Raw genomic sequence first — 17062 nt, forward strand, 5'->3', positions numbered from 1 at the left:
AGTTAGTCACATTTAAATATACTGTATGAAAAATATAAGTGTTTCTCATGAAACCTGTATAGAAAATGATCTGGTCATATTTAACCCTAAATAAAGAAAAACAAATTATACATATACACACACACATTATATACATACATACATACACATTATATATATATATATATACATATATACACACAGTATATACATACATATATATACATACACAGTATATATATATACATATATACACACACATTATATACATACATACATACATTATATATATATATATACATATATACACACAGTATATACATACATATATATACATACACAGTATATATATATATACATATATACACACACATTATATATATATGCATATATACACACACACATTACATACATACATACACATTATATATATATATACATATATACACACGTATATACATACATATATATACATACACAGTATATATATATACATATATACACACACATATATATATATGCATATATACACACACACATTATATACATACATACATACACATTATATATATATATACATATATACACACAGTATATACATACATATATATACATACACAGTATATATATACACACACACACACACACATTATATACATACATACATACACATTATATATATACATATATACACACACATTATATACATACATATATACACACACATATATACATACATATATACACACACATATATATATATACATATACACACACACATTATATACATACATATATACACACACATTATATATATACATATATACACACACATTATATATATACATATATACACACACATTATATACATACATATATACACACACATTATATATATACATATATACACACACATTATATATATACATATATACACACACATTATATATATACACACACACATTATATACATACATATATACACACACATTATATATATACACACACACATTATATACATACATATATACACACACATTATATATATACATATACACACACATTATATATATACATATATACACACACATTATATATATACATATATACACACACACATTATATACATACATATATATACACACACACATTATATACATACATATATACACACACATTATATATATACACACACACATTATATACATACATATATACACACACATTATATATATACATATATACACACACATTATATATATACATATATACACACACATTATATACATATACATATATACACACACATTATATACATACATATATACACACACATATATATACATACACACACACATTATATACATACATATATACACACACATTATATATATACATATACACACACATTATATATATACATATATACACACACATTATATATATACATATATACACACACATTATATATATACATATATACACACACATTATATATATACATATATACACACACATTATATATATACATATATACACACACATTATATATATACATATATACACACACATTATATACATACATATATACACACACATTATATATATACATATATACACACACATTATATATATACATATATACACACACATTATATATATACATATATACACACACATTATATATATACATATACACACATTATATACATACATATATACACACACATTATATATATACATATATACACACACATTATATATATACATATATACACACACATTATATATATACATATATACACACACATTATATATATACATATACACACACATTATATATATACATATATACACACACATTATATACATACATATATACACACACACATTATATATATACATATATACACACACATTATATACATACATATATACACACACATTATATACATACATATATACACACACATTATATATATACATATACACACACACATTATATATATACATATATACACACACATTATATATATACATATATACACACACATTATATATATACATATATACACACACATTATATATATACATATATACACACATTATATATATACATATATACACACACATTATATATATACATATACACACACACATTATATACATACATATATACACACACATTATATACATACATATATACACACACATTATATATATACATATACACACACATTATATATATACATATATACACACACATTATATATATACATATATACACACATTATATACATACATATATACACACACACATTATATATATACATATATATACACACACAGTATATATATATATACATATACACACACATTATATACATACATATATACACACACATTATATATATACATATATACACACACATATATATATATACATATATACACACACATTATATACATACATATATACACACACATTATATATATACATATATACACACACATATATATACATATATACACACACACATTATATACATACATATATACACACACATTATATATATACATATATACACACACATTATATATATACATATATACACACACACATTATATACATACATATATACACACACATTATATATATACATATATACACACACACATTATATATATACATATATACACACACAGTATATATATATATACATATACACACACACATTATATATATACATATATACACACACAGTATATATATACATATATACACACACATTATATATATACATATATACACACACATATATATATATATACATATATACACACACATTATATACATACATATATACACACACATTATATACATACATATATACACACACATTATATACATACATATATACACACACATTATATACATACATATATACACACACATTATATATATACATTTCTAATAAGCAGAGGCAGGTGGCTATGGCAGCATCTACTGTTATTCACGGGAAGCCTATAGAGATTGTCAAGGAGTACAAGTACCTTGGGACGATTTTTGACAATCTGTTCAAATTTACTTCCAATACAGAGGAGATACTGAAGAAATGCCAGCAGCGGCAGCATCTTTTAAGGAAGCTCAATTCCTTTGGAGTTAGTAAGAACTTGCTCACTATGTTCTACTACTCCTACATTGAAAGTGTCATTACATTTTCCATCGTCTGCTGGTTTCATTCTATAAGCCTCCAAAATAGAAATAGTCTGGAGCGCACAGTTAAAGTCTGCTCAAAAATTATTGGACTCCCTATTAGGGTTCTTTCTATTATAAGTGAACAGCAAACGCTGAGGTTGGCTGGAAGGATCTTGCGAGACACATCACATGTCATGTTCTCTGTTTTTGAGTGGCTTCCTTCACGGCGACGGCTTCGTTGTCCATGTTGTAGGACACAAAGGAGGAAGGCAACCTTTGTTCCCAAATCGGTGCAGCTTTTAAATTCTCAACCGTCTCTAGCCCTCTTGTTTATTATGTCTTGATTTAATTATTTTTTAATATATATATATTAGGTATTCATTAATATGTATTTCATGTACACTGTGTTATTTATTTAATGTAGGATGTTATAATGTATAATGTTTACGTTACTCTATGTGGCTTTATTAATTGCCCCTTGGGGACAAATAAAGTGTTTTGAAATTGAAATTGAAATTGAAATTGAAATACATATACACACACACATTATATATATATGCATATATACACACACATTATATATATCTGCATATACACACACACATTATATATATATACATATATACACACACATTATATATATATGCATATACACACACACAGTATATACATACATACACAGTGTGACATTTCTTTTTTTGGACACATTTTACTCATTAGTGTAATCCGTTCAGATGTTTTACTTTTACTATTCCCGTTGTTTTCAGTGATGATTCTCATTACCGTAATACCGTAATAGCAGTAATGAAAAGATGCAGCTCTGCAATAATTTTCTAATTTAAAATCAGAAAAAATTAAAGGCAGTTCTAAAAAAAAATGTACAATATAAAAAAATAATAATTCATGTTGCGGTAATGAAATTAAGGTGGTTAATTGTTGTGAAAATGTCATAATGTAAAAAAATCGCAATGGCCTTAAATAGACTTTCCTCTGAGTCTTGAGTAAGATTGCATAAGGACATCTTCTTGACCGGTTTCATGAGAATTTCTTGGCTTTGATATTTAATGAATTGTTCTAGAATGGACAATATACTGAATGTGTGGCACATTCTCAGAAATACATCATTCATCATTATTTAATATAGCTACTAGCACGTCCACACTCACTTTCAGAACATTGAATATAGAGTTTGTCAGGTAAAAGTTTCCAGTGATTCGGGCTCCTGGTTTCTCATGATTTTAATGCGTCCTGTGAGTTACTAGCAGCTCGTCTCCTGCAGAGCGCCGTCTCATTATTATCCAGATTAAAGTGTTCAGATGGACATCACACATCTGTAACTCGTTGTAACCCTGCAGGCTTTTATATCCAGTAGGAAATACTTTCAGTATGGTAAAACGCTGAAACTTTGATCTTTATAAACATTGTTTCAAAAGTGTTGTGTTCAGTGGATTCTCACTTTTCTCCTGAGATGTTTAAAGAATCGAGCGTGTGGAACTGCACGTGTTGTGCCACATGTCGTGTGTGAAGCTCTTGTGTGCTTATGTTCTCATTTTCAGGAGAGATTAGTAGAGCGTATATATAAATATATTTCAGTGTAGAGCATGAAATATCTCTCTAAAATATTCATTTATATGAGTGCAGTTACAGAGTTTCACATTATCAGATGCTGTTTTTGCTGTGATCTGTCACTCACTGTCAGTGTTGAGAAAGTAATTAATTACAGTAATCTAATTACATTTTAGTTCAAAAGTAGTGTAATATATTACATAAAATTGTTATCTGATTATAGTGACTATAACTTACTTTTATTCTCAAAATATTATGATGTTATTCTCAAAATATAATGAATTTTATTCTCAAAATATTCTTAATTTTATTCTCTAAATATTGTGATTTTTATTCTCTAAATATTATGAATTCTATTAGCAAAATATTATGAAATTTATTCTCTAAATATTATGAATTTTATTCTCTAAATATTATGAATTTTATTCTCAAAATATTATGAATTTTATTCTCTAAATATTATAAATTTTATTCTCTAAATATTGTGAATTTTATTCTCAAAATATTATGAATTTTATTCTCTAAATATTGTGATTTTTATTCTCTAAATATTATACATTTTATCATCAAAATATTATGAATTTTATTCTCTAAATATTATTAATTTTATTCTCTAAATATTGTGATTTTTCTTCTCTAAATATTATGAATTTTATTTGCAAAATATATGAATTTTATTCTCAAAATATTATGAATTTTATTAGCAAAATATATTAATTTTATTCTCAAAATATTATAAATTTTATTTACAAAATATATTAATTTTATTCTCAAAATATTATGAATTTTATTAGCAAAATATTATGAATTTTATTATCAAAATATTATGAAACTGGGGGTTGGGGGTGTTCGCTGTCCTTTTCTGCATATGGTGGTGCCGTTTTGTGGTCCATTCTGCATAACGTGGCGGCTCATTTTAGCTTATTGCGGCCCATTTGGCACATTACGCGGCCGACACACCGGCCCACTCAGTTCTCCCGATGGCCAGTCCGCCTCTGATCAGCCCCAAAGTGCGTCGGCCCACCGGGAAAATGCCCGGTATGCCAGATAGCCAGTCCAGCCCTGGCTCTCAATGAGCCTACATCCAAAAAATTGTCAATTTGACCCATTTTCATTGGTCGAATTCCAAATTATCCACTAACGTCTGAAGTACAAATAATGTTGACACTATAAATGTGACCTTTGTGTATTCAGATAAAAAAAAAAAACAATAATGTAAAAATTTCGATGTTCAAGTTTTTGGCTCATTTGCCTCTAGTTTTTGGATTTCAGACATGTGCATTTGCAAATCTCTGAAATGTAGCATTACACGAAGTGTTTGTGTTGTGTAAAGTGCTGAAACTTTACTCTTTTACTCATGTTTACAGATTAATAATGGATTCATCCGTAAACATTCATCCATGGCATCTTTAAATGATGCCACATGTGCGAGTACAGAAGCATTTGTGCTAATGTATGCGAAATACATCCAATAACGCGTCACGTGTGTGCTGATGTGGTTATAAACGTTCTCCTGCTGCGTTTAATGGTCAGGAGGAGCTGGAGACACATGTGGCGTATCAAGAGGGTTATGTTTGATTTTAATGAAGAAAGGTCACCCGCAGACGTGCTCATGTGTCCATACAACACCCTTAAAAACTCAATTACACAAACAGCTGGACAGCACGCTCAAACCTGCAGTCCAGACAGCGCTGTTAGCTGCATATGTGCCTCTCATCGATGGAAAAATCATTTAGACATTTGTGTTAATCTCATTTTTGCATCTCGACTTGTGTCACAAGAACTGTTTTCCTTCTGTCTGACGTGTTGTTGACGTGTTGTTGAAGACAGCAGAAACTTCCCACCACAACAACATCTGAATCTGGATGTCCAGCAGCCAAACCAGAATTACACACATTCATTTCAGGCTCTTCTGGAGGGAGCAACAGGCGAAACACAAATATGACATTTAACTCTGTAAACAGCTCCGTCTTCTATTTCCATTGATTACAAGAAAGGGGAAGCACAACGATAGGGACATTTACATTGCAAATATACGTATCAAACTTAAAACTAATTTTACCCATCTAAAAATGATACGTTCGTTATGCATTGATGTTTTATTAAAATGTCACAGGACTATTTCCTGTGATGTGGGGTCACTGATCTCTAAGTGGGAAGGACAATAGAGCTTAGACGAATTGATTAGATAACTTATAAACCTTTAAAGACGAGGTTGTTCACCGATGGTTTATGCTTCTATTCAAGCCGTCCGATAATTGTTTAAAAACAAAAACACTTCTGAGACCGTCAATCCGCGCATCTTATCACGTGACTCGTTGTGCATGACACCGCGGAGACTCACAGCATGTGGAGGCTCATGCTACTCTCCACGATCCACACACAACTCACCACACGCCCCATTGAGAGAACCACTAATCACCACCACGAGGAGGTTACCCCATGTGACTACCCTCCCTAGCAACCAAGCCAAATTGGTTACCCCATGTGACTCTACCCTCCCTAGCAACCGAGCCAATTTGGTTACCCCATGTGACTCTACCCTCCCTAGCAACCGGCCCAATTTGGTTTCTAAGGAGACCTGGCTTGAGTTACTCAGCACACGCCCCATTGAGAGCGAGAACCACATTATAGCGACCACGAGGAGGTTACCCCATGTGACTCTACCCTCCCTAGCAACCGGCCCAATTTGGTTTCTAAGGAGACCGGACTGGAGTCACACAGCACACCCATTGAGAGCGAGAACCACATTATAGCGACCACGAGGAGGTTACCCCATGTGACTCTACCCTCCCTAGCAACCGGCCCAATTTGGTTTCTAAGGAGACCGGACTGGAGTCACACAGCACACGCCCCATTGAGAGCGAGAACCACATTATAGCGACCACGAGGAGGTTACCCCATGTGACTATACCCTCCCTAGCAACCGGCCCAATTTGGTTGCTAAGGAGACCCGACTGGAGTCACTCAGCACACGCCCCATTGAGAGCGAGAACCACATTATAGCGACCAAGAGGAGGTTACCCCATGTGACTCTACCCTCCCTAGCAACCGGCCCAATTTGGTTGCTAAGGAGACCCAGCTGGAGTCACTCAGCACACGCCCCATTGCGAGCGAGAACCACATTATAGCGACCACGAGGAGGTTACCCCATGTGACTCTACCCTCCCTAGCAACCGGGCCAATTTGGTTGCTAAGGAGACCCAACTGGAGTCACTCAGCACACGCCCCATTGCGAGCGAGAACCACATTATAGCGACCACGAGGAGGTTACCCCATGTGACTCTACCCTCCCTAGCAACCGGGCCAATTTGGTTGCTAAGGAGACCCGACTGGAGTCACTCAGCACACGCCCCATTGCGAGTGAGAACCACATTATAGCAACCACGAGGAGGTTACCCCATGTGACTCTACCCTCCTTAGCAACCGGCCCAATTTGGTTGCTAAGGAGACCCGGCTGGAGTCACTCAGCACACACCCCATTGAGAGCGAGAACCACATTATAGCGACCACGAGGAGGTTACCCCATGTGACTCTACCCTCCCTAGCAACCGGGCCAATTTGGTTGCTAAGGGGACCCGACTGGAGTCACTCTGCACAACTTGGATATTCCCCCAATACTCGCTGAGATACCCAGAACCAGAGGGTGGACACTTTTGAATTGGGCCAGTAAGCAACGAATTAGCAACGGCATAACAAACACCTAGGACACCCTAGCAACGGCCTGGCAACCACCCAGGACACCCTAACCCTGTGGTGCCGAGCACGGGTAAACACCAGAAATATACTGTTGTGAAAGCTGTATTATATAAGTGTTGATCAGTCCTCACGTACTCAAGATGTAGCTTATGTCACTTTGAAACCGATCCATAACCCTTTAAAATCTCCCGAAGCACCTGAACCAGCCCCTCCTCAGAGACACTGCAGGAGCTCCTGAAGGACCTCTTACAGAGATTAACGGCTGCTGTGGAGCGGATGATGGAGAGGGTTTCCCGTGCAAGTGTGCTTCTGCTGTTCCTCTGTGTTTGTTCTTGTGTTCTGACCGTTTTCTCGCAGTTAAACGCCGGATCGAGAGCGGCGGCGGGTGCGCCGCGCGCGCGGACGCGATGGACGAATAACGGGCGCGTGTTTGATCTAGTGAGTCGCGGGTCCGAGTTTGTGCCACCGGGCCGAACAGAACCGAACCGACGATCCGCTGGACCCGTGATCCCGATCAGTGACGGTAACAACACGAGCTCAAACTCTCCCACAGAAACAACGGACACTCCGAGAACAGAAGACATGATGATGGGAGATGATCCATATGATCCATATAAATCCATCCGGAACAATCCACATAATAATCCGTATTATAATTATTATGACTCGTACTACAGACCCCGACACAGCACTCAGAGACACCACGGGTACGGAACCAGATACTTCCAGAACGGTAAGATGTGAGATGATGGGCACACTTTTAATTCTTAATTGAGAGTCTTTGGTGGAACAAACTAAACCAATTAAATGACTCAATAAAGAAGTAATGTTGGATTTGGTTGGCATGGGGTTAAAAGACTGCAGCCAATTGTGTGATATGATTACAGTATGATACATATGTGCAAACTCTCAGATGTTATATACCAATTATGACCCCAAACTCAACTCTGACCTCCCTTAATTATGCCCATCACCTCTTTAAATGTGCACAGGTCTTCCGGATCTTGTGGTGGACCCGTATATGATCCAGGTGTCCACGTATGTCCAGAGAGTGCCCATGTACAATCTCAGGTGTGCTGCGGAGGAGAACTGCCTGGCGAGGTTTGTGCCACATTTCTGAAGCTTTCTGATGGCACAGTTTATCATATATGATGGATTTAAATAGTGCCACGCATTGACTGTAATAATAGTGCTAGTGAAAAACCCTGTTATATTTACGGTAAATTACCGGCAGCTGTGATTGCAGACATTTACCGTAAATAATACGGTGACCGTGTTTCAGGCGTTACAGTCTTTTTGATGTCTGTGTATTTTACGGTTCACTACCGTTTATATATTTAAAGGATATAAACATGATTTATGACCCTTCTGGAACTATAAAAGTCAACTTTGACTTAAAGAGCACATTAAGAAACTGAAAACACCATCATGACGCTAAACTACATCAAATATAACACAAAACAATAATTTTGTTAATTATAATAATTAAGTTTACTCATATTAAAAATAAGAAGAAACGAAAATATTCTCATCCAATATAATGAAATGTGATGTGTTACACAGGGACTTCTGAAAATGCTGATTACTGTTTTTAATTAACATAATTTTAGCAATAGTTTACCATAAAAAGTATTTTTATTCACTTGTTCAAATTAGACTGTAAAATGTTACAGTAAAAAATTGTAATTGGTTAACAGGTACCTTAAAATGATAATAAATATTCATTTAAAATATTGTTTTTTAAATGTAAAAAGTATGATTTTACCGTATAATTAAGAGTTAAAATACCGTAAATAAAATGTTCTCTCTTGTTAAACGTGATATAAATTTTTACTGTAATTATACTGTAAAATCATACTTTTTCAATTAAATAAAAACTACAATATTTTACCGTAAAATTACACGTGTTGTCTTGTTAAAAATAGGATGTTTTGTACATGTTACAGTGACAACACATTAACCAATCAACGTGTTTTACTGTGACATTTTTAAATTCTTTAACTACTAAAATTACGCACGTGTTTTACAGTAAATACAGACTTTGGGCCTCATTCATGAATCACGAGCAAAACAAATTTTTTTAAATCGTTCGTAAAGCCGCTTGACATTATTTCTCGGATTCCTGAAACTTTTCGTAATTTTCGCAATTTTTAAGTTGGTACGAATAAAATTGACCTTTAAATCAAACCGATAAAATAAGTTTTTATAGAAGATCAATGGAAACATGTAAATGCTTCACGTTAATCCCCCCCCCCAATGTTCAGGCCAAATCTACACCCTTACATATGGTCAATGCTAATCCTGTTAAACCTATAAATAAACACTCTGAAGATTCTTCCAGTTTCAAGTATATCACTGTTACCATCATGACCCGAGAAGTTTCTCAAATGCTGCTGGTGATGCGCTGAACTGAACCAGAGAAGATTAATGATGATGGACATCCTCCTCCCATTATTTACTCTCCCGTCAAACCATTTTTATTGAACTGTTTGATTCACAAAAGAGCATCATATGACAGCAACAACATGCGCCGACAGTAAGTTCCTCAGTCCACTATTGTGTTTGCTGTAGAGTTGATGATGTGAATCCAATAACGATTTCATTACTGTTCCATATAAATGTTAACAGCATTTACTAGCGAGTCTGGTGCTTTCCTTATATGGTGTTTTCATGGGCGTGGATTATGATAATCGTGAATGAGTGTGCACACGCCCCCTATTTATGAATGTTTGGAAGTCACGAACATTCACACGTTTACCTTTGTGAATCTGGCGGAACGTTTTCAGACGAATTTACTGATATAGTTACAAAAGTTTCATTAATGAAGCCCTTTGTGTTTGTGAAACTCTGTTGAAACTGTATGTTGAAGTTTTGTCAGTCAATCTCTTTCTTGTTGATCAGTTCTGCTGCTAACGCTCGGGACTATGACACCAGAGTTTTACTGCGGTTCCCTCAGCGGGTGAAGAATCAAGGAACCGCAGACTTCCTCCCCAGCAGACCGAGATACGCGTGGGAATGGCACAGCTGTCACAAGTGAGAATTAAATCATTACGCCCTCTTGTGGACTATGGAAACAAGGCGTGCTGAGGTCTCCTAAGCAACCAAATTGGCCCAGTTGCTAGGGAGGGTAGAGTCACATGGGGTAACCAAATTGGCCCGGTTGCTAGGGAGGGTAGAGTCACATGGGGTAACCAAATTGGGCCGGTTGCTAGGGAGGGGAGAGTCACATGGGGTAACCAAATTGGGCCGGTTGCTAGGGAGGGTAGCGTCACATGGGGTAACCAAATTGGCCCGGTTGCTAGGGAGGGTAGAGTCACATGGGGTAACCAAATTGGGCCGGTTGCTAGGGAGGGTAGAGTCACATGGGGTAACCAAATTGTCCCAGTTGCTAGGGAGGGTAGAGTCACATGGGGTAACCAAATTGGGCCGTTGCTAGGGAGGTCAGAGTCACATGGGGTAACCAAATTGGGCCGGTTGCTAGGGAGGTCAGAGTCACATGGGGTAACCAAATTGGCCCGGTTGCTAGGGAGGGTAGAATCACATGGGGTAACCAAATTGGCCCAGTTGCTAGGGAGGGTAGAGTCACATGGGGTAACCAAATTGGGCCGGTTGCTAGGGAGGGTAGAGTCACATGGGGTAACCAAATTGGGCCGGTTGCTAGGGAGGGTAGAGTCACATGGGGTAACCAAATTGGGCCGGTTGCTAGGGAGGGTAGAGTCACATGGGGTAACCTCCTCGTGGTGGTGATTAGTGGTTCTCTCAATGGGGCGTGTGGTGAGTTGTGTGTGGATCGTGGAGAGTAGCATGAGCCTCCACATGCTGTGAGTCTCCGCGGTGTCATGCACAACGAGTCACGTGATCAGATGCGCCGATCGACGGTCTAGGAAGCGAACGCAACTGAGACTCGTCCTCCGCCACCTGGATTGAGGCGAGTAACCGCACCGCCACGAGGACCTGCTAAGTAGTGTGAATTGAGCATTGTGGAGAAAATGTAAAAAAAAGAAAAGAATGTGATTTCTCTACAGAGCATAACAAGTTGAATCTGTGTGAAAGTTTGACTATTGGCTATTGCTTTTATTCAATGGTCTCCTGTTACTCATTCAGTCACTATCACAGTATGGATGAGTTCTGTCATTATGATCTGCTGGACGCGAGCACAGAGAGGAAAGTAGCGAAGGGTCATAAAGCCAGTTTCTGCCTGGAGGACACGTCATGTGACCCGGGATACTACCGCCGTTACGCCTGCACGTCTCACACGCAGGTACTGTAATTACAGTAGTCCCCTACAGAACAATACAGTCAGCACTGACATAAACATGCATTTAAACACAACAGAAATGAATAATTATTCTGCTCTGTCATTGTTTTCTCTCTTGTCATGAAATGCATCTCTCGTAGGGTTTGAGTCCGGGATGTTATGACACATACAGCGCAGATATCGACTGTCAGTGGATCGATATCACAGACGTTCAGCCGGGGAAGTACATACTCAAGGTAAGACCATTTTAACATCAACTCATATTCATGTAATAACCATTTTTCTCCTGAACCCTTCAAGTATGGATGGAAAAAATATTATCCTCTAATTTTTTATAATTTATAAAAGCAATTTGCACTCTATATATTATTAATTATCAAACTCATTTTCACTACTTCTTTTACTCACAGATGTAAATATAGCGAGTAATGGCTAATTATATGTCTTTGACAATTATGTTGGTGTTGCTTATATTGCAGCAATTTCGCTTATAACTTCATAAAATATCACATATGATTATTTAGAGTCAGTGATTATCTTTCAATCGAGTCCACACACAAGATAATCAGATGTATAGATCATTAGATAATCCACATGAAGCACAATGTTACATATGACCACCAGGAGATGGCGCCAAATACACGACACAGACTCAATGATGACTCAAATGACACAGAATGAAACTCATTCTGTGAAATCTCATGACTAAAATCATGTGTGCATGCTATGCAAACCTTTAGTCATTGTTGTGTTTGCATGTGTAATTAGTTCTTATGTACAATTATTATCTTTTATTTGTTTGGAGATGTTTTTGGACACTATGATACATTATATTTGTAATGTTGGAACTTTTGATCGCTCTATAAAATCTATAAAAACACATTCAGAGCGTAATGTTTTCAATGTTAAGACATTTCATATCTCAGTTTAATATTCAGAGTCAGCTATCAGTAATTGCAGATTGATTTCCTGAAGCGTGTAAAGAAGTCACGACCAATGGAGAGTCTTTATTCTGATCACCTGCTGCTTCAGCCGATTGGACGCTTATGAATGTTGCCAGAAATTCAGTTATGTTGCAAATAAACCGCATCACAAGAGTAATTTGTAATTAAATGTGTGATTAAATATATACATGTGTCATTTATTTCTGTACATGTAAAACCTTCCTATTTACATTTATTCATTTAGCATACACTTTTATCCAAAGCGACAAATAAGGAGAACAAACAGAAGCGATTCATCCTAAAGGACACTGTAGCAACATGCTGTAACCATAGCGATGGAGGTGAAAGAAAACAGCTGGAAGACTGAATAGTTTGTTGTTGTTGTTTATTTAAATGAAGCCGAGAGTGCATTAGTATTGTCTTAGTAATTAAACAAATATATTTAAATTATATCTATGAATTTGTTCTTCATATTTGTTTAATTATTGCTACTGTTGTTATTAATATTAAAATAACTATAAAAACAGCATTATAATAATATGATAATTAATAGAAGTAACAATAAACAAATACTCAGTGAATGACTGGGTCCATTGCAAACACATCACGACTGCCACTAGAGGGCAAAAGATCACAGTCGGTGGTGAATGTTGAAGACGGTGAAAATGCGTCTTAAAGGGACAGTACACCCCAAAATGAAAAGTCTTTCATCATTTCCTCACCCTCATGCCATACCAGATGTGTGTGACTTTCTTTCTTTTGCAGAACACAAATTAAGATTATTATAAGAATAGTTCAGCACTGTAGGTCCATACAATGCAAGTGAATGGTGACCAGAACTTTGAAGCTCCAAAAAGCACATAAAAAATAACCCATAAGACTCCAGTGGTTTAATCCATGTCTTCAGAAATGATATGATAGATGTGAATGATCAATACTTAAGTCCTTTTTTACTATAAATTCTCCTCCTTGCCAGTAGGTGGCGATATGCACGAAGAATGCAAATGGCTAAAAACAAAAGAGGAATGTTGAAGTGAAAGTGAAAGTGGAGATTAATAGTGAAAAAGAGTTCAATCTGTTTCTCACCCACACCTTTATATGCTTTATGGAGCGTCAAAGATTTGGACCCTGTTGACGTGCATTGTGAACTCTCCTTTTAACAATGTGACTGTGGTGCTTTCTGAACATTGCTCGGTTTGTTTGAGCATCGTGACCAGCCGGACAGAAACACTAGCTCAACCAATGTTTCTGGGGACACTGGTGCTGTAGAAATGACACACTTCCCCTTTAAGTTGTGATTTTTCTTTCAGGTTACTGTAAATCCAGGTTACCAGGTTGCAGAGTCAGACTTCAGCAATAATATCGTCCGCTGTGACATTCAGTACACTGGTAACGACGCACACGTGTCCGGCTGCACCATGTCCTCGTGAGTACATCCTACAAGACTGAAACCTGCTAATGAGAGACACAAACAACAACACTAAACACTACACAGTGTGTACAGTCAGTTGATGTTGTGTGTTCAATCTTTCTGTTTACAGACACTAGATCAGTGACACACACCGAGACAGAGCGATGACAGCATTCACTCCTCGTGTTACACAGCTGTCAGATCTCATGGAGAGCATCTTCTGACAAATACAAGTCTACATGTATTATGAGGACAGTATGAACAACCTGATCTGACAACATGTGATCTATGAGCTCTTCTATACAGTATAACGTAATGTTGTCTTTATTAGTGTAAGATAATGATGATACAAGCCAGTTGTAGTCGTAGGACTTTTATCTTTATAACGTGCTTCTGTAGGCCAGTAGAAGGACGTGTAATATGCAAGAGAGAGAATAAAGATGCTACATTTTAAACTAAAGTTTCAAAAGTCATTTTCAGATTTGAGATGAATGTTCACTGCAACTGTAAATGTGTTCCTCTTAAGAGTGCCGCTAATATTATCAGTCTCTTTAGATTAGGAGGCAAATATTACTTGAATAAAAGCTATAAGACCACCATTTCAAGTGCTTTTTACTATGTGTGTGTGTGTGTGTGTGTGTGTGTGTGTATGAGTGTGTGTGTGTGTATGAGTGTGTGTGAGTGTGCATGAGTGTGTGTGTGTGTATATATGAGCGTGTGTGTGTGTGTGTGTATGAGCGTGTGTGTGTGTGTGTGTATGAGCGTGTGCGTGTATGAGTGTGTGTGTGTATGAGTGTGTGTGAGTGTGTGTGTGTGTGTGTATGAGCATGTGTTTGTGTGTATGAGTTTGTGTGTATGTGTATGAGTGTGTGTTTGTGTGAGTGTGTGTATATGAGTGTGTGTGTGTATGAGTGTGTGTGTGTGTGTATGAGCGTGTGTGTGTATGAGCATGTGTGTGTGTGTGTATGAGCGTGTGTGTGTGTATGAGCGTGTGTGTGTATGAGTGTGTGTATGAGCATGTGTGTGTGTGTGTGTGTCTATATGAGTGTGTGTGTGTGTGTGTCTATATGAGTGTGTGTGTGTGTGTATGAGCGTGTGTGTGTATGAGCGTGTGTGTGTGTGAGTGTGTGTCTATATGAGTGTGTGTGTGTGTGTGTGTGTGTGTAAATGTGTGTTTATATGAGTGTGTGTGTGTGTGTATGAGTGTGTGTATATGAGTGTGTATGTGTGTGTGAGTGTGTGTCTCGGGGTCGCGCGCGCTGAGGAGGCTGACGGAGGCGCGCGCGCGTCACATTCTTCAGATGGTCCGTTAATCATCATAAATTAAGAGAAAAAATCACGGAAATCGGCGACAAACCGCAGCGAGCGCAGGTACGACACTAAAACATCATTAAATACAGACAGAATATTTAGAAGAGAGAATAAAGAGAGACATAATAAGATTATCTGACACATCTGAGAGATGCTAATGCTAATGCTAGAAACAAAAGAGAAAGCGAGAAAGAAAGAGAGAGAGACATAAATAGAGAGAGAGAGACCTTTACACACATATATACTGTATAACTCTTCCTCATACTGTACACACAGGCAGATGTCTTCATCATTATAATCTCCATAAACTTTATACATCATCATCATCATCTGTGTAGAGTCTTCTGTCATTCTAATAGAATCTGTTCTATATTTATCATCTTCTGAATCTTCATCAGTTTGTTCTTGTGATTCTCAGACAATATTGACTTTCTGACTTACAAAACCTTGAAATGTTCAATTCAGTTTCCCCGCATTTATTTTATTATTTTATTCTGTTTCAGTAATAAAAAAAAGAGTTGCAACACCAGTGACAAATTCTCTTAAAAGATTAATTTTCCAAGGATTTTCTACGTTTTTGTAATTTTAAATGACACCTTTTTCACATTTATAACACTAATGGCATGAAATCAACGGACAAACATGAGTTTTTATATGATTTAAATGATTAATTATTTTGTTTTGCTTACACACTT

The 17062-nt window shown here is 36.3% G+C and overlaps 2 protein-coding genes across 21 annotated transcripts in view; both read left to right on the forward strand.

The window, feature by feature from the left end:
- The first annotated feature begins 8532 nt into the window (after positions 1-8532).
- On the forward strand, positions 8533-15650 carry LOC127620741 (protein-lysine 6-oxidase-like). The gene is made up of 7 exons (XM_052093952.1): positions 8533-9176; positions 9436-9544; positions 11345-11476; positions 12548-12704; positions 12842-12937; positions 14956-15071; positions 15187-15650. Exons 1-7 carry the CDS (start codon positions 8720-8722, stop codon positions 15191-15193), a joined length of 1074 nt encoding a protein of 357 aa, XP_051949912.1. The 5' UTR covers positions 8533-8719; the 3' UTR covers positions 15194-15650.
- A 473-nt stretch (positions 15651-16123) lies between these two features.
- The window catches only part of LOC127620735 (synphilin-1-like), a 108272-nt gene continuing 107333 nt past the window's right edge, over positions 16124-17062 (forward strand). For all 20 annotated transcript variants that reach the window (XR_007967794.1, XR_007967797.1, XR_007967790.1 and 17 more), the window contains exon 1: positions 16124-16427. The gene's annotated coding sequence lies outside the window, so the exon portion shown is untranslated. The remainder of the gene's footprint in view (positions 16428-17062) is intronic.

This window comes from Xyrauchen texanus, chromosome 27 (genome assembly GCF_025860055.1).
Source record: "Xyrauchen texanus isolate HMW12.3.18 chromosome 27, RBS_HiC_50CHRs, whole genome shotgun sequence".
NCBI lineage: Eukaryota > Metazoa > Chordata > Actinopteri > Cypriniformes > Catostomidae > Xyrauchen > Xyrauchen texanus.